The sequence below is a fragment of the Vidua macroura genome, chromosome 3 (genome assembly GCF_024509145.1).
Source record: "Vidua macroura isolate BioBank_ID:100142 chromosome 3, ASM2450914v1, whole genome shotgun sequence".
Lineage (NCBI taxonomy): Eukaryota > Metazoa > Chordata > Aves > Passeriformes > Viduidae > Vidua > Vidua macroura.
Window position 1 is genome coordinate 57068859 of NC_071573.1, and position 20704 is coordinate 57089562.

The 20704-nt window shown below is 38.0% G+C and overlaps 1 protein-coding gene across 1 annotated transcript in view; it reads right to left on the bottom strand.

The window, feature by feature from the left end:
- Positions 1–10192: 10192 nt before the first annotated feature.
- Positions 10193–20704, bottom strand: part of ESR1 (estrogen receptor 1) — a 103898-nt gene continuing 93386 nt past the window's right edge. The window contains 4 exon segments of the mRNA XM_053973079.1: positions 10193–10365; positions 10368–10579; positions 12194–12377; positions 18624–18757. Of these exon segments, the coding sequence (XP_053829054.1) occupies positions 10244–10365; positions 10368–10579; positions 12194–12377; positions 18624–18757 (652 nt within the window). The 3' untranslated portion in view covers positions 10193–10243.

Here is a 20704-nt window from a genome sequence, read left to right on the forward strand (position 1 = left end):
ATAATGAGCACAATTTACCCTGGACTCCCTGCATCTTTTTGTGGAGCTTCATTTGTGGACCATGCTTTGCAAATTCTGAAGGCACTTTGCAAAGTGATATTTAGAGACATCTGACAATGTTAGGAGTACAAATAATCTCAATTTGACAGAAGTAGTGTGCCCTTATTCCTCATAGCTGTGAGCATGATGATACACATTCCCTATTCCCCACCCTGCTCCAGCAGTGATAACAGCTTCTTTCTGCAGCAGATCAATAGTTCCTCACCACTGGTTTGCCACCCTTCTAGCTTTGTGAACACCTTGTGAGCAGTATTGCTCTCTCCGTCTTTAGAATGTTTTTCTGCATATGGCTATTGAACAAGAACAAAGATGCTGGGCTTGCTTATGAGCAGTCATCCCTGGCCCTCAGCCATGTGTTATTTGTGGCTGAGAGATCTGTTTACAATTGATAGCATCTCTCAACATGCTCATCATCATCATGTGCATCTGAGTGGATATGTGTCTGTGTGTTCAAAGGCATAATAGACACTGGTTGCTCACAGCCTTCAAACTACAGATGCTATCAGGACTTAGCCACTGTAGGAGGATTCTGAGAAATAAGAACAAGTCAAGGAGAAGAAATGTAGATTCTAAAGCAATAGAAACCATTGATCTGCTATCTTTCTGGCACTTACCATATTTTATTTGGTGTTTAAAGCAATAGATTATGGAAAGGAAAAAGGCAGAATAGTGAGTTTTGATTTAAGCTGAGTTGTTTGGCAGCAGTCAAATGCAGAATTCATCTAAAGCAGTATTTTTCTAAACTGAGGGGGAAAGGAGAGTGCAGGTAGGGATCTTTTGGGTTGTGGGTATTTATAGGCACAGAGTTCCCCGCATAAGGGAACTTGTCTGGGCACTGGCTGAGTGGTTTTAACCTTGGCAGCATGTTATGAAATGCACTACAGCCAGCTGAATTCTATTGTTGTTGTCCTGTTTGGCCGTAATTAGACCCAGAGGGACATAGGCATGAAACCTGTATTTTGGAGAGTTGTGCTGTGGTAATAATATTAAGAAAATTAGAATGTTCTAATAATATTCCCAGATAAACAAATAAATAAATAAATAGGAATTATTTAGAGAAGTAATTTGTCTTCCCAGAAAGGAGTAGATAAAGATCTGTGAAACAAGATAAAAGGAAATGAATAACTGCTAGCTTAAGCACTGAAGTTTGTCATAGACTACAGCCTGGTTAAGTGACAGAAATCTGAATTTTGTTAGACGATGGCTCTAAAAGCGGACAGGAACTGAAAGCTATAGCATCTATTGTTTGGTGCCACCTAATATATCATTCCAGAAATGAATTGGTCAAAACTGCTTTGTTCAAGTAAAACTCTATTTAAAGATCTGAGACACAGCAAATGGATTTGACCACAGTAATGTCTGAATTACACTGGCACATTTAACTTTTTGGAAAGACAGGATGCTTTAGGAAAGTATTGTCCATTTCTTGTATCAAAGGTGTCCTTGGTGAGGGGGGAGAGGTGCACCAGAGAGCTCTTCTGGTCAGGGATCATGCAGATGTGGATGTAGTTTGCACACAGGTTACTCAGATCAGGCTTTTTTTTGTTTGTTTGTTTTCTGGCATGTTGTAATTCCTGGGAGACTGCTGTTATAGATGTTGAAATTGTGGGTTTTTCCATTCCTTTGTTTTTAGAAAGGATGTTTTAAAAAACAGCTGGAATTAAACCTACCAGAGTCCACTTTTTTATGTAAGTGCTCACAAGGCTATCCAAGAAGTGGGACATTCATGGCTTTAGTATTTTTTTAATAAACAATTCAGAAATTGTCTGGGAAGTTCTCCTGCCCGTAGAGCTGCAGGTTAAAACATAGTTGCGATTTTGACACCTTTGCTAAACTTGAAGTACAGTGCAGGCAGGTATGCAGACTATGGGGGCAAGGGGAGAAAAAAGTACTGGAAGAAAGCATGGTGCTGTAGCATTTTGGTTGAGATAGATAGATACAAAGACATTTCTGAGCCATAGTTTCTTTTCCTACTTTCAGATTTAATGCAAGCAAAAAATTAATCCTGTAAGGGCAGACTGGAATTCAGTCTTTCCCACTTTCCTATGAATGGCTAAACTTTCAAGTTTTTATGTGTTCTGACTCTTACCACAAATAGGACAGCACTCTTTGCTCATCTCTAGAGTATAACATACTTGTTCATCTTTCCATAGATGACACAAGTTCTGAAGAGGCGAGTGAAAAATAGAAAGATTTACTTCTTGTCAGATTCTTTTTTGTCTTAGTCAGTAGTATTCAGTCTTTATCTGTAGAGAAGCTAAATACCTTGGTCCCAAAAGTGTTGCAAAATCTGGCTAAAAAAATGCCTGAAAACATCCTTTCCTCACATGCACATTTTTATCTATTTAAAATGGTAACATTCTGAAGTTATGCACCAATGTGTAGGAATGGAAGACAGCAGGACATAAATTTCGTATCACCTGTATGCCTGCAGAAATGAAGACATTAGCCGAATGACACCTAAATACCGCACCACAAAGTTCTTAAAGGGACATGAGAGCAAGTTAACTTTGTTCCTGCTGAGATAAGTGCCAAATGTTATTATTTTGATGGTCAATTTTCCTGAAGACTTCATGACCATTTTTACACTTGAGCGTTTGTGTCTGCAGGATGCCATGGTGAATGGTAGAAATTGGAGCCTGGCTGAGCATAAGAAAAAACACATATGTAGTGCCCTTCCTTGGGCATTCTTTCTATGAGAGCACTCTGATGAGTGCTATTTTATGTTTGTATTTTCCTCTCCTTTTCACTGTATCAGTGGTGGAGACAAGCAGTGTAATGCAGAGGAAGGAGATATAAAACTTCCTAGCCTAAGAAACAGCTGCTTCATGGGACTTTTAATGTTACAATATCTGGATAGGAAAAAAAATTTAAAATCTATCATTTAATTTTGAAGAATAAGCATGGCCAGAAGGCTTTTAATGAGGGAGGGTGCCCCACTGAGTGAGATCACCAAGGCTTTAGCCCCTGAAGAAGCTGTTACCATTGCATTATGAGGATTGCCTGAACAGAAAAGAAAAGCAGTCAAATATGTTCTTTGATTGTGCCTTAAATATGTCTTACCTATCTAATTAGTTAAATAGAATAAAATATGCTGGAACAAGACAAGTGTCACTTACATGTCAACAAAGGGAGAAAGAAGGGGTGTGGGGGATGCCAATGTGTCCAGCCGTGTGCTTCTATATAGGATCCCCTGGAGGAGCTGCTCTGTAAGGTGTTGTGTGTGCAGTCAGGGAAGCGAGGGTGATGGACTCAGGAGTTTTAGCTGCAAAAGCTCTGCAGTGAAATAGAAAGGCATGTCCTTCTGTATCATTTCTCAAACTTCTTCACCCATCAGATGCAAGAAATTGGGAATGAAGCTGGAGTCCCAGATGGCTCCTGACTATTGAAATGTGCCCTGCCTGGCTGCAGAGGCATTCTTCCTGGTGGGTCTGGGTGTATGAGCAAGGTGACATCTCATCTGCCTTCTCCCATCACAGAAGACACATCATGGGAGGGAATGAAAATGAGGGAGACAGACTCTTTTCAGTTGTTCCAATTGACAGGGCAAAAGGCAATGGGTGCAAATTAAATCACATGACATTCCATCTGAGCACAGGCAAAATGTTTTATAACATGAAGATCATCAAACACTGGAAAAGGGTGTCCAGAGAGGTAGAAAGATCTCCTTTTCTGGCTATTCAGCATTCAGCTAGGCGTGGCCCTGAGCAATCTTTAGGTGATCCAGCTCTGAGGCAGGAACTGGACTAGACAGTCTCCAGCAACACATTCCCAGCTTACTGCACTGTGATGCTGTGTTGTCATGTCATACTGCAGAAAGAGATGGGCAAAAGAATTCTTAACCTCAGGCAGTGTGCAATCCCAGGCAGTATGCAATGCTTTGCTCATTCAAATTGTTACATTTTTTGCAGAGGTAAGTATGTTCAGACTTTATCTGTGCAGTTTTTCATTTAGGAGTGCCATATTTTTGATTTTGCAGGAATATTCTCCTATCTAGCTGCTTTTTTTAGGTTAAGTCTCTAAGTTCAGTATTATGTAGCAACTGTCTTCTTAAGCCATTTCACCATGAACTGTAAGTGCTCTTTTGGTCCTGTGGTTAAAAAATTGTATAAAGCCATGAAATGGTGTCATATTTTGAATCAGTATTGAAAATTACTTTATTATGAGCACATGTACATGTGCAATTAGTTCCTATTACTCTGACCTGCCCTTTGTAGCCAAAGAGGCAACTTGCAGTCACGTTCTTTGTTATGGAAGTGTATTGCAAAACAATCACATTATTTGGAACCATTGTCTAGCTCTACTCAGCACTTAAAAATTCCAACAGTCCCCAGCATTCTTTTAGAATCTGAATAGGTTATTAGCTTTCATATTTAACAAGCTATGAGATTTTGCATGAACAAAGTCTTGTCTTCATCATGGAGATGATACTTGGAATCAAGGTAACCATCTTATACTTTTTCCTTTTAAGTTAAGTACAATGAAATATCCCATAAAAACAAAGAGCTTTTACATATATATTAATATAAGAAAAAAACCTATGAGCCAATAGTCCTATGTTGAACCAGCATGGTACAGAAAATAGATTAAAAAATAATCAATATAGGGACCATATTCTCTCCATGTTACTGATAAATAAATATACTACAAATATTGAAACATGTCAGCATGTATGCAAATGCTATAGATTACTGGTTTGATTATTTGCAAACACCAAATATGATTCTGAGATTCTTTTACAGAATAGAGTTGAGTTCAAAGTGGTCTTGTGTCAATAAAAGTATCATTCATTCTTTTCATCCCTTCCTGATGGCTTTGTCAAGACAATTTTTTCTTTCTGAGGACTAGTTTAACTTGGAGAAGGAGTACTATTTACCTTGATATAAGCTAGCTCGTGGTAAGCGACAGCCAACTATAGAAGGCTAAATTCACACCATTTTTCTCTTCTGCCATAATCTATTTCACAAGCCAAAATAAGGAATGTAACCAAAATACTAAGAACATTAAAGAACATAAAGTACTAATACTTATCTAACTTCCCTAATGTCATTAGGATTACTAGAGACTACACCTAGCTTGTTGCTGACTCTAGATATGGAGTCTCTGATTCTTTTCAGAGAAAGTGAAGAAACTAATAAACAGTTTTAACTTTCATTTAGATGCACAGAAACAGACACATGCTGATTTTTTCAAAAACAGTGTACCCTTTTGCTGTCCACTGGAAAACAATAAGCAGAGAAGCATATTTTTAGAACATGCAAAATATAAAAAAATTAAACAATATGTTCTGATTAATTCTTTATTTTCAACATCAAATACATTGATAAAAATCTTGCACCAATCAGGTAGCCTACCATATTTTTATTTAGACTTTTTTAGAACTTTTTTAGGTGCAAAACAAAGAAAAAAATACCTCACCAAAACCAAAGACGTCAATAATTTCATATGCATCAGTGAAAGAACAGAATACTTCGACAAATACATTATGACAGCTGAGCCTATACCAAAGAAAGGACTTTGCATTGACAGACTACATAGTGCACACAAAAGCATTGGTTTCATATTACATACAATAAGGTAATACATAAAGTGGCTTAATAATGCAAGTCTCATGACCAGCAGTCTATCCCTTCCTTTTTCAATGGGCACTTTCTGAAGAAACAGACTTCTAATCATAGGCACACAGGATTACAGAATGTTCTAATTTGCAAGATGGCAGCATATATATTTTTCTAGATTTTTTGTTTGTTTATTTCCTTTAGGCACGTTTGAATGCAAAAAAATTTAATACCTCTCTAACACAGTGCAAAACCAAATACCCTTTATGGGCAACAATCACTTTGAAAACGACTTTCAGGATATAAGGCTACCTACATTTGAAGGATGAAAGGGAACTGTGAGTAGAAAGTGTAGGACATTAATATTGGGAAAACATTAATTTTAAACTCTCAGATCAGTTTGAGATTATGCTACACTTGCAGGTGACAGCAAAGATTGGTTTGTATTATGATACCATTGTTACACATCACCTTTCTATTACATGTATTGACTTTCTATCTGTAAAGCCATATCACAATTGTAGATAGCATTGAAAACATCAGTCTCTTTATTCAAAGTAAGAAATACACTTCACACAAGTTCAGCTGAGAATGCCTTATATACAAAACCTATTATCTGTAGGTTGAGTTGCACTCTAATTTTAAAACAGGAAATTATATACACAAGAGGGGCTTGCCATGTTCTTACTAAGCCTGTAAGAAGACTAAAGACCTACTGAGGCGGAATTTTTATCTTGTTGGTAGTTTGCTTATTTTTAAACATTTGGCACAGGTCTTAAGGAATTATTTGCCATCACCTGCAATGGATGGAGGCTCCAGTACAAATCCGGACTCATATGAAGGGGATGGTTTGGGGTCTTTTTGCTTGCTTTTTTTCAACTCAAGGTCCAGTGATCTGCTGACAGGCCTTGCAATGTCCTTGGGAGCTCAGTTTGGATTATTTCTTTAATTACACTTTTAAACCCCTCAGTGTAGAGAAGGAGAAACATCATCAAGTGATGTCACTGAAACATAATAGTAAATTTATCACAACACACCAATAAACTTTCATTAAACTATTTTATGCGAGTACAAATCTTATTACCCAACTGGGAGTTTTACCTGAGACAAAGTCTGCAACATTGAGACGTGGCTCAAACCACTATAAACCAGAGTAGCTTTCACATATTCAAACACCAAATATTCTGACACCACTAAATGCTACATATCTCCCTATCTCCTCTTCTACCTCCCAAGCTTTTTGCAATACTTCAGTAACAACCATGTTCTCAAGCAAAGCAAATTCATCTGGTCTATTTATGTTTGCCTTGTGCTGGTATTATTAAATTGCCTATGTTTCTAGAGGGTTTCTTTGTTTTTTGATGTTTTTATTTTTTTAAAAAAATCCATGTATAAATGTTACAAAATAATTCTTTTGTTAGCTGTCCAGAGACATCACTATGAATGTTTTGGTAAAAGCATAATTAGCTGCCTTGAAAAGTTTTCTTTTATATTTTTTTTTTACATGCTATATATTTTCATGTAATATCCAGCACCAGATATTCAGGTAGTACTGGTTTGTCAGCTGCAAATATAAAGTATATATGTGTGTATATATATATATATATATATATATATATATATATATTCACACATAAAATAGCATCTTGTGAAATAACAACTACCAAATGTCAGGCACAATTGTTTGCATACACGAGAGCATCATTCAGAATTACATATTAAAAAAGTTGCCATTTTTGTATCATAGACTTTATTTAATCAATTGAATAGCTACATTCATCTGTCTGATATGGGGGCCATCTTTATAGATAACTCTGGGAATGTTACTATATTCATTAAGGTGCTGCTTCAATAAAAATCTCATTAAAAAGTTAATGACATGGATCCTAAATCTGTCCCGAGGTAAATTAATGTATTACTGGGAATCACTCTTTCTAGGTTGCCCTTCACTGTTGTCACCACAAACACGGGAGGACTGGATGAAAGCTAAATTGCTTCCTTGCAAGGGCTGAGCCCAGGAAAGAATTCATAATTATTGTGAGCTGACTGATATTTTTCTGTATATTCCAAGATACATTATTATACCCTTCTGACTGCTGCATACCACTTCAAATAATGCTTTTCCATCTTCACTAGAAATATATCTTGAGTGTAAAGGTACTTGCCCTTTATGGTACCATCCAAATCTGACCCTCTGTTGTGAATTGCTCTCTGTGAACTACCTTCTATCTTCTAGGTCAAATTTACACTTGAATCAATGTAATGACCTATTCTGGGATGTCGGAAGGGAGGCATTCATATAAACCAATTTTCCTTCCAGCTTATGAGCTTGATCTGTGTGTTCTAGCCTAGAGAACAACAAGTTGCATGTAAATTATTTATAGAGCAGCTCTAATACACACTGGGCTACAAGTGAATGATAATGGTATAAGCACCTGAATTTAACTACAGGGATTCCTGTGCTCCATTCAGATCTTAGCCTGCACTCATTTCATGGCTTTTCTAACACATCTGAAAACCAGCTACTAAAAAAACCCAAAATTTCCATTTTCTTTCATGACATTTAGGAGCCCTCAAAAAGCCCTTAGGTACCAAATAAGCGCTCGCAAACACACGCATACACACATGCTTTTACTGAATACACAAAAAGACAAAATCTTCAGAACATTCAGAAAAAAATGACACCATAATATGCATCAAGAAAAGGCCTTTGAACTTACGGTGACTGTTTCACATGTTTAGGCTTGCACAGTTTTTGAGGAATCTTCTCAACCATTGGTAGCATGTAGCTTTAGGCTTTCAAACTGCTCATATCCTCAGATATGTACATTAAACTATTATAGACACCATTATGTACATTCACTAAAGAATGAATTCTTGACTTGAAGCACAAATCTGTCCTATGCCTTGCTGCCTTCACAACTGCTGTGAAACTTGATCTCACTGCACACAGACTCTGCTGTGTGACAGGGAGCGTAATTAGACATAGGCACTCCTGTATGGCATTACTTGCACTGTTTCCTATATTTAGTTTCTACAGGATATTCCCATCAACATAAAGGTTTCAACTATTGTAAAAACATTCCTGAACCATTTCACTAGCACGGTGGCCATCTGCGGTGGAGCAGCCTACACATGTGCTAGGAAACAGCCTCACTGGTAGGGTTGTTTCTTCCAACCAGCTGTTGGAATAGTCCCTGGTTCGTGCTAACTCCCAGTCTGCACCTTTCAATCAGAAGTGCAGATAGCACAGGCAAAGTTTATCATTACATTAGTAAAATAACCCTGGCATATGTAATAATCTCATTCCAGTACCCAGCAAAGTTCCCTGACATTTATTTTTTTAGCATAGAGCCAGTCAAACAGCAGCACCAACACCTACTTTGGATAGCATATCATGTGGAGTTCTTCAGTCTCTTTCACATCTTGTTGAAACTCTTGATGTCAGTGGACCTTTTGTATATTTACAGTTGGTCTGAAGAATCAAACTGATACTTAAAAATGTCCTTAGGAGCTACAGACATGCATGGAGAAAGACAGATTCATCTTTCTGGACATGCAGTCCCAGAGTCTATACCATGTGTGAGGCTCATTGCCCAGTTTTAGTGTCACAGGTGAGCTGGCTCTTAACAGTGATTTTTGAAGCATGCCACAACAAGAGCCAAAGAATGCCAAGGCAAGGAAAAACCTGCTGCTCTGACTGTGATACTAGCCCTCCCACACACAGCTAGACCACACTCTACTGAGCGGGATGGGATCATCCCACCCTTTTGTGCCAGTCCCGCACTGGCATCCTCACCCCTTGCTTTGTAGCACAACAAAGCACAGGATAGGGGGAGGGATTTTTTGTAAATAGTGCTGGATCCTGTACGTGTGTGAAGACCTTTTTTTGAGACCTGATGATTTTTGTAATCATCTGGTCTGATTCAAGAGTGTTATGATTCTTTATGTTATCACTGTTTGCCATGTTGCCCTGGATTTACACTCTTGGGCAACAAAACAATTTAGCTTTCTAGGATCAGACAAGATAATATGCATGCAAAGCAATTCATCTAGAGGATATGGTAAGGGTACCTAAAAGTTTGGTCAGAATGAGGTTGAAAGGGAGTTGTCTCGTGATGTAAGCCAGCAAGGTAAAATACTATAATTCTCAGACAGCAGTTCCTTTACACTGTAGAAAGAAAAGAGGCAGGAATCTAACTAGACTACCTTGCAGTGCAGCTTCCCTATGGCACACTAAGATGCCAGTCAGCTTTCTCTTTACACTGCCCAAGAAGTCATCCAGAATCTCTACCAAACTGCTTCAAAGTTTCAAGCAAGTAAAGGACTAAGTGAGCTCACGATTTTGGATGGGTAGTAACAAAGACCACCACTCATGAAGACACCAATATGCATGGGTGGTATGGCCTATCAATTTACAGTAAAATGAATGTATGGTTTAGATGAGGACTTAGTTACCCAAATAACATGCAAAATTAAATTAAAACACTGCAAATTTTAAATCAAGTTAGCCAGACAATCCTTGTTGGCTATCCATGGCAATGAAATGTCTTCCATTTAGGATAAGCAATCAATTTAGGTAAGCGCTTGACAAACACTCATATGGAAAATGCTGGTGTCTGTTGTCACTGGAGTGTTTTCAAAGATGGCACTATAGATGAAATGAAGCATGAACTAGGTAGAACACTGCTGGGTTTCTCATACCACTGTATATGCTGACTTCTGTTTATATTGTATTCTGCATATTCTCCTCTTCTTTGCTGTTTACATAAAAAGACTGCAAGGAATGAGATGAAGCTGATGCAGTTGTCAGCTGGCTTCGGTTCTCCTCTTCCATGGGTGCAGCACTCCTGGCTGCTGGGGCATGCAGCCGGTGAGCGTCCAGCATCTCCAGCAAGAGATCGTAGAGTGGAACTACATTCTTACACTTCATATTGTACAGGTGCTCCATTCCTTTGTTGCTGTGGGTTGTGATGAAAAAAGTTACTTTTTGAATATGCTGGGGGGGGGGGGAGGGGAAGCTACCAGCTAATAATATTTGCTGTGTTCATATAAATCCTGTCTTGTACTCAACAACTTAGCAGTGCATTTGCTGTACGCATCTGCTACAGTTAAGCAGATGGTGGCACCTTCAAAGAATGTTGCAGACTGCTGTAGTCAAGAATGTAGCAGACTGCTATGCATCTGGAATTTCCTTAATTGTACAAATTCTTTTTAGAGGGGGAAAGAAAAGGTTCATTAACACAAGAACAAAGAAACTCTATGAAATTACACAAGTGAAAAAAGCCACATGCACACATCCCTTGACTTTCCCTCAAAGATCTGTGTATCAGTTCAAGAGGTAAAATCTGCATGTTTCAGCTTTAGTAGCTATGATGTGGTGTTTATTCTAATTTAAATTTCATTAGCTGAAATAATGAAAATTAAAATCTGTGTAGCAACATCTCCTGTGGTTTCATAATAATAAAATCTATAGTATATATTCGTAGAAATTTATCCTGTTAACACCTCATCCACTGAGCAGTTACCTTAAGAGGTAAGCTGGGAGAATAATTTCCTGCAATTACTAGTAGTGTGTCAGGCAGCTCACCTCTGATTAGCAAAAGGCATCTAGAGCAAAAGGCTCTAGACTGGAATTTGGTAGTTTTGTATTTATCCTCATCCATACAATTCACATAATAATCTCTTTTCTAAAGCGATTTGCAGTCATGACACTTGTGAGAAGTGGCTGCATAAAAGTCATAGTTTTATTAAATCTTATAGGAGACTAAAGTTTGCAGAGCTAGGCTACTCCTACATTAATGTTCTACTCAGTACTTTTCATACACCTGTGTCCAGGTCTGGGGTCCTCACCCTGAGAAAAACTTAGACTTGTTAGAACAGGTTCAGAGCAGGCCCACAAAGATGATCCAAGGGCTGGAACACCTCTCCTATGAGGAAAGGCTCAGAGAATTGGACTTGTTAAGCCTGGAGAAGAGAAGGCTCCTTACAGAAGCCTTCCAGTACCTGAAGGGGACCTAGAAGAGAGCTGAAAAGGGACTTTTTACAAGGGCATGTAATGACAGGACATGGAAGGGTGGCTTCAAACTAAAGAGAGCAGGTTTAGATTAGGTACTAGGAAGAAATTCTGTACTGAGAGTTGTGAGGCAATAGAACATAGGCTGTCCAGAAAAACTGTGGGTCTCCCATCCCTGGAAGTGTTCAAGGCCAGTTTGGATGGGGCTCTGAGCAACCTGGTCTAAATGGAAGGTGTCCCTGCCCATATCTGGAGGGTTGGAACTAGCTGATCTTTAAGTTCCCTTCCAAACCAGGCCATTCTGTGATTCTATGGCACACATAAGATTAAAGGCAGATACTCAGACACTCCTTTCTATCAAACTATCAGCATGATCAAAACAAAAGGCAGAGGAAAAGACAACTAGAAGAGACAAATGGGGTAAATATTTTCATATGGAATTTTTTTTTTCCTGTAACAGCCCTTCACACCGTTTGCACTCATGAAGGAAAAGCGCGCATGTGCATTTGTGACACCTCGCTTGCATGGGCCCAGTACAGAAGTGTGTGCTTGCTCTCACCTCATGTGTCTGATGTGAGAGAGGATGAGGAGGAGCTGAGCCAGTCGTCTGTGTTGCTGCTGCAGAGAAAGACCTGACTTAGCCATTAAGTGTATCAGAGTATCTGTGATTTTGTCCAGGACACGGTGAATATAGTCTTTCTCTTCCAGAGATTTCAAGGTGCTGGAAAGAAAAGTGTACACACCTAGAGTAGGAGGGAGAAAGAAAACAAACAAACCACAGACAAAAATTACTTTGGTGGACTCAGAGCTGCCCAAGATATGTCCTGTGCTGCCTCTTAAGCTGTGTTAAGCCAAAGGATCTGACTGTGTGCCAGCTCTCTTGCTTGGCAGCCATGTCACTGCTCTGAATGACCCTGGAGCATGGATTCAGGCACTGTGGGAAAAGCAGGAGGGGGAAGACAATGCCACTTTCCTGCCTGGGTTCCACCAAGGTCTGTACCAGGTGCTGGGTGACACCTGCAGCTAGACCTACCTGTGGGCCTTCTCTTGGTCACTTGACTGAAACCTTGAGGGGGTGTTGTTCCCCTTGAGAGCTCTGCAATACTTACCAACCAACCCAAGCTTTCAGCAGGTTTTGCCATTTTCCCTGTTTAATATTTGATTTTTAGTGATTTTTCTAGACAATTTAGAACTGAATAATGTTACCAAAAAACATGTAAACAAAACCGGGGTTTGTTTATGGATGTTTGCCTCAAAGAAATTCTCCCAACCAAGCGAAAGCCTTGAAAGGTGTGCTCCTTCACCTGCAAAGTTGACTGCTTTAAAAAATGTGTCCAAATCAGCTTGAGCAAATTTAGCTGTCTTGAATAGCTTACTGTTGAAAGTGAGCAGCCTGAAGGTTTGGACCAGATAAAAATTTTTCCAGAAGACAAAACACCTTAAAACTCCCTCTCCAACAGCCCTTCTACATAACCTACAAGCATCTCTAATCCAGGCATAAAAGCTTTTGCTACTAGTAAATCTTGGGAGCATGAAGCACATCAGCTTTCAAAATTGGAAAGTCTAAACTATTTTGGGCTGTTTTATCTTGATTCTTTTTCTGGACAGCACACAGCCAATGTGAATCAGGTCACAACAGCACTGTGCTGCCAAAAGAGTGCTGATGCATTCAGCATCAGTTTTAAAATCTTTTGGACTGAACCAATAACTCTAAACAGGTCATATTGCCATAATCCAGTCCTGAGGCACCAGAGGTTTAAGATGTACATACAGGAATACAATCAAACTGGCTGCATCATAAACTGTTCGTTGTCCTGTGTCTATAACAGACTTGACAAATCCCGTGCTTTGGCCCTTCTGCATCAGCTCATCTACAGAGCCAAGAAGAGATCTGGATTTTGTCCTTGGGAAAAAATGGTTTCTGGAATAATGTTTTGTTTTGCTTTTCTTTAAAGCATCTTATATAGCAGAATATGGAATGCAGTTAGTGCTATTAAGAATAAAAGACATACAGACACTAGCATGCGCACACACAGACAGACATATATGCTATAGCTTGTCAGATCTATATGGTATAGCTTGTTTTTATTGTTTGCAGCCTTGGGGCTACCACTGGATGTGAAGATATTTTGCTGTGCATCTGAGCAGTCAGGGAGTTGAGATTTTTTAACATCTTGGCCTACCTCATCTCCTCACATATTCTGGGTACTTCAAGGACCTGACACCTAGAACTACTGTAAGCTACAAGTAGTTTTTATGATTTTTTTCTTCTGTGCTAAAAAGAAATGTAAATGTGTTTGTGAATGTGAGTGACTCTGGGAATGAGTAACCAAGAAACTGTTTTAAAAGAGTGCAAGGATAACTCAAACATAGTACAACTTCTGAAAATTATCAGTCAGAGTTCTTAATTTTGGTAATGGGTATTGCTTCAAATTTTATATGGATAGATAGTACAGTGGCCTCTTTTCTCACAGAGCTGTTCATAGTTATTATTATTTTTACTGAAATTCACAAACAGAAACTGGTCCTGGGGCTTTTCTCAGCTGAACCTTTCTCAGCTGACTCTGAACAACCCTCAAATATGCCTATTGACAATACAAGGCTCGATAGCTTAACATGTACCTGTAGGGGCAAGATTTTTAAATGTTACTGGCAAAGCACAATCCACTAGAAGGAAATATTAATCTCATAAATGCACAGTGCCTCCAGAGAAGTTTACTTCAGCCACCGGAATCTATTGTGCTCTTGCAGCAATACCGCTTCATATTAGCTTCATATTACTGAAACTAGTAAAAGAAAAGAATCTTTTAGGAGGAATTTTTTCTCACCTAGGTCTAGTCTAGAAGCTATTAAAAACTGTAAATCAAAAAAGCATTCCCCAATAACTGTAGAGAATTCTGGCAACTGCCAGTCAATAACTGCCAAGGAAAATTTTGTTTAATTTTCCTTTCTACACCCTCACAGTGATTGCTCCTGCCCCAGGCTATTAACTAGAGATTGCCCAAAAAAAATATGCTGGCTATCACACACTCATACACACCCAAGCAGAGCTTTCAAATGAGGGTGCAGAAAATTGCCTTAGCAAAATGAAATTTAACAGTCTCCAAGGCTTTTCCAAGCCTAAATTCAATAGCTACCAGGTTGATTTCCAGCTCTTTCTGTAGGTCAGTGTTGTAAAACCTAACAGGTGCAAGAACAGAGAAAGCAGCACCCCACAAGCAAGCAAGGCCTGTTGGTCTGTGCCCATAACACATACCAGAACAGGATCCCTCAGGGGCTGCAGTGTTACCATGCCAGCTCTTGGCATACATTGATAGAATTTTATCTCTCACCATATATAATTATATATTTGTTGCATGTTACTGTAGAAGAGAATGTCCTCAAAATCTTTTCTGTCACAATAAACCCCAGTTTAAAGTATTTTTACATTTAGAGTTCAGGCTCACAGAACAACACCCAAGGCTCTTCTTCTTCCGCTACACCCAATTGCTCTGAAGCTGTAGCAAGACAGGCTGAGGTATGAGGAAATTAGTCTCTGTACCATGCACTCCTGGAATCATCCAGCCCCCAAAATAAAGAGATAAAAAAGCACAATTTAACAGAAACTGAAAAACATCAGGAGAAAAGAATAACAAGCAGTCACGTGGAACAATGTATCGGGAGGTCTCATGTATTCATCAAATCAGCCAAATCTTTCCATCTCTGCGGACTAACCAGCTAACTATTTAGGTACATCAGCTGCTAAGGCAGATGTGACCTACGTCTTCATGTCCAAAATGAAAGCCTGTTGCTTTGCCACATAGCACCACTCCTCTTCTCTGATACATTCAAAAGTAAAACATCTGGCATCATGTTACCCTTTCATGATTCTAATACTTATTTTCCAATTTTAAGTAACAGCTGAATGTGGTTTTCAAAAACACTACTTTGCTTTTTAGTCAAAAGGTTTAGTGCTGCAGCTTTAGAGGGGGACCTTTAGGTTTGTTATTTAGATGGACATAATTATGTCCTTGTTACAGACATATTGTCACCTTAACATCTCAGGAAAACTGTGTAGTAGCATAAGCATCTACCTTGGTTTACAAACAAAATCTTCCATCCTTTCTACATGCACTGAGCAAATCTTAAAAAACACCAAAACATTGTGTTTTGTCCAAAACCACATGGAAAAGGAGTGTAAAGGTATTAAACAGCCTTGCAAGATGTTGCAAAACCAGAAATGTCCAACAAAGGCAACAAACAACACTACTTCATGTGAAGAGACTTCCAGATGTCCAAGGATTTAATAAAGAAATGTTTGTGTACACTCACTGAATTAAATCTACACAAAGATTTAGAATGCAAATACAGACTGCTTTTATACACGAGATGTAGCATAATCAGTCCTATTTGTTTAATTAATGCACTTGTTTAAATCATTTTGAGATCTGCTGGTTTAATCACATGCATATATAATACAGACAGCATAATAAGCCAAAAATTCATTGTCTGTTTATCTGCTGTTTCTTTAGTAGAAGATTTGTGAATATTTACATATGCACTCACAGAAAGAAATCAGGTTAGGGTAAGTTTAGAGGTCATCTAGTTCATCCTCTTGCTCAAATAGTGGTAACTTCAGAGTTAGAGCAAGCTGCCCAGAGCTTTGTCCAGCTGAGTTCTGAGTATTTGCAAGGATTGAGATCCTACCATCTTTCTGGCCAACCTGTTCCAGTGCTAAACCTCTCACTATGTAGAGTTTTTGTTCTATTTATCTGGTCAGGATCTCCTTTGCTGTGGTTTGTCTCCATTGCAGATTGTCCTTTCCTCTTGCACCTCTGAGAAGGTCTGGCCCTGGCTTCTCCATAATCAGTTCATCATCTCCATAGCCAGCTGTTCATCAGCTGTCTGAGGGCTGCAGTAAGACCCTCCTTTACCTTCTCTTTCCCTGGATGAATCAACTCAGCTCTCTCAGCCACATGCTTCAGGGCACATAATGTTTCATATCTGTCCAACACTTTATGTAAGGAGGTTGGGTACATTCTGTGAAGTAAAGCATCTCCAGAAGACATTTTAGAGGATCTATGCCAAACACTTACACAAATCTTACACATACCCCAAATTATGCTACTTATCTCTGTATCACAGTCTAATGCCCCTTAATTTGAGCATCTCGAGAGTCTGATAGTCAGAAACTTTAATCCACATTCCCACTGTCCAGCTATAATATTAGTTTGTTGTAGGAATACAAATACTGAAATGCACCTTTATGCATAAAGGTAATGACATGCAATATAAACATACATTCTAGAATAGAATTTACATTGGTCCCATCTCTCTTATGGGCAGATGGAAATCTGCCTCTGATTATCACTGACTTCACTTGCTATATATATATATATATATATATATATATATATTTCCTTTTTCTTTTCTTTTTTTTTTTTTTTTTTGTTTCCTTAGGGGAATCTTGTAACAAAAAAAATCCCATTAACACCATTAACACAGTGAGATGTGCTTATGAAGGATAATTGGTGATGCCTGGCAGAGCTTTGTCTAAATAAAAATTTTTTTTATGGATCAATATTAAATAAAACATAGGCACAAAATTTCTCTAGAGCATGACTTCAATTCTTCATGTTCAAAACATAAACATCTAATTTCTTTTATTCAAACTTCCAGTTCTATTTTTTCTAATTGAAATTCAAAATTTTTATAAATCAATTACATAGTATATATTTATTTAAGAAGTTAATTACCTTTGAATATATTAGCTAAAATTCTGGAGGAGCATGACTTTCCAGGAAGAATATTTAACTCTAGGAAATATTCTGTTACAATTATCAGGGCAATAAAAGGAAAATAAAATGTCAAACAGTAATTACAGTTGTCACACTCTGGCAATTAAGATAAGAACAATAGCCCTTCATTCCTAATATGCCACTTGCTTGCCTCAAATGTTACTTTTTGGAAATTGGTTACAACCACAACAAAACCTGAACCACATTAATATCTCATAGAACATACGTAAAGCATTTTATATTAGATTGTATAAATACATAATTTTGCTTGAACTTTGAGGAGACAACATCCAAGCTTCCATAAAGAGAAGTGCCTGATCAATAAAGAACATCTGCTGCATTTACAGTTAGCCTTTGATGTCAATATCCTAAATTATTTTTCCTGCAATTTGGGCAAGTGATTTGCTAGACAACTTAGACAACTTTTACTTTGATGCCTATATTATTATTTTAGATGTCTATCTTTTCCATGAGAATACCATGGGTGTCACTTCTGCATATAAAAACAAATTGTCTGGAGTATTTTTTTCTCTTTTCAAACAGAAAATAGTCCTCTGGTGTGCAACAGACATTTTCTGTCACATGCTTCAAGTTAAAGTTGCTTGTTTCAATCATCTCATGTAAAATTCAAATCATCTAACCTTAAATATTGTATCTGTATGTAAACTTACACTTGTTATCTAGTCATCTATTTTTGAAGTGTACTTCAGGATGAGATTTACAGCCAAAAACCATAAAGAAAGTGGAAAGTGATTACATCAGTTTTAGATGCCTATAATTTAATATAAACTAAACCATGATAAACTCAATCACATTTTTGCCCTTATTTCCTTTTATTTTGCCATCACCTGAGCACTGCAGTTAAACATTGCCTTTGGGTACCCTGTGTGTGGTTCCAGCTACTTCAGTGTCTTGTACACAGAGTTTTAAGACCTGCCAATATCTGGTTCAAAGCACTTCTCTGACCACTCTCCACATCAGCTGCCACAGTGTCATCTACTCACTGCATCCATTTCCTGAGTCCCATCTATATCACCGGACAGGTTCCCTCACTCCCACCCCTGCCTGGTGGTCCTGCCTGTATCTGTGTTGAAAACCCATTTCCATTGCTACTTTCTCAAGATGAAAATGCCATTAAGGACAGCAAGCAGTGTTCAACCACATGCAGATGCAGCCACAATTACCCAAGTGGCAGCAAAGCACACAACTTACCAGAATTGAGCAGGATGATGGACTTAAGGCACACGAATTCCTCCCCTTGAAGGTTCATCATGCGAAACCGAGCAGCAGTAGCCAGCAGCATGTCAAAGATTTCCACCATGCCCTCTACACATTTCCCTTGATTCCTGTGTGAATACCGTCAATAGGGAGACATTCAGTTTTAATGTGGTGGTACCATGAGTTTTTCATCTCCTTGGACCAATACCCTCCAATTTGATTTCATCAGCTCATGAGCAAGTATGTGACTTTCTACTCCGTCCACATTTGATATATGTGTGATTACAAAAGCACTGTTCTCAGTGTTCCAAGTAAAATAAATAAACTATTAAATACCATATTTCAAAAAAAAAAAAAAAAATCAGTTTCAGGAACTCATCATATTACTGGGGTGGAACATTTTAAATTGACTCAACCAAATTCTTATATTGAGGAAAAGATTTGTTCAAAACTAGATTTTGATTTGTGTGCATGTGATCGATCTGCTTTTGTTACTTTGTTTCCTCATTCTTTTCTTTTTCTTTCTCTTTAACTGAAATGGTCCCAATTCTTTGCATTTCTCCCTCCCAAAACATTTGCACTTGTTTCTAGCTGCCTGAGTAACATTTAATGTTCCAACACACTTCTCTCGATGTTCAATGTCAACATAATCCCTCCTTAAAGAATAAGCTTTTTCATGAGCTCGAGAAGGACCTAGGAGGGCAAAATCATGTCTGTATGACTGATTAAAACTATCAGTTCACTCCACGTATCAAGTAACTTTTACAGTGCAGCATTAAACAAAACTCAAGTTTGGAACATCTCAAAGTGCTCATTAGTAATGGCAATTAACCATCTCCTTCTACTCACAGTACAAGGCATTCCCACTCACTAATTTTCATCTTGCCCACTCAACCTGCAGCTGAAAAATTAATGCAGATGTTAGTTATTTTTTGTGAAAATTTAGTCTGCAGATCTTTTGGTCATTTCCATTGCTACCTTTTACAAGAACTACCTACTTTTACTTTTATTAGGCCTTCCTGAGTGAAATTTTAATGTATAAGACTTAATAAGTGATCCAATCTGCTGTTTCAAAATATATGGCTTTCATAAACAAAATTAGGAAGATCATTGCTACAGGAAAATGCAAAAGAAATTTCAAATGAACAGACTATGACTTATAACATGAAAAAGATTGAGCATGTCCTAATTTCATTGTCACAAGAAACCTACCAGCATAGAGACACCTGCCTCAAGTCTTAACACAAATGTACTGTTGAGAACCTGTAGCTGATGTCTGAACCCACACCAGACCTCAGACAACACACACATCTTCCCTTCTGATTGCAGACTGAGAAACTTCTTTGCACTCTCCAAGGCATCAGGACAAGTTTCAATGCTTCTGGTACAATATATTTGCCCACAACTATAGAAAGATTCATTTTCTGTCTATAGAGTTTAGCACAGAGGACAAGAATACTTTAATAGTTTTGCATAAACTTAAATAATGCCCCCCAAAAAGCTTGTTTCAGAATTTAGTATTTCAGGATTTTGCAGAAATGAAATGTTTCCATGGATCAAAAGACAAATGACCCATATTAAAAAAAAAAAAACTTCATGTCTGACTGAGATATTTGTTTGGTTCCTACAACCCACAAAACAACTGCAGCCAGCTTTCAAAACATTTCAAAATGTTACACAGTCTGTACAAATTTCAAAATTTACATGTCTAAGATCAAAGGGAAAAAAAAAAAAAACAGGAAGTTATTTGTAAAATCAGACCATTTAACATGCCTTATGATGCCTCCTGAGACACACATTTTGATAGCAAGTAAGAATTATTCCCAACCTCCTACAAAAATAGTTCAATAGACTGTAGTTTACAAAATCAATATTCCAATCATGATTCTCTCACTGACAAGTACAACCTCTAGACAAAAACCCTTAATCCAGCAACACATTTTCCATGTGCTTAAACCAATATGTGTGCCTCTTTCCCATCAACTGAACTCATATGATACAGGATTAATAAAAATTGTGTAAATTTAAGAGATTCTAAATTGTCTTTTGCTTTGATATCTGTGTGTGAAAGACCA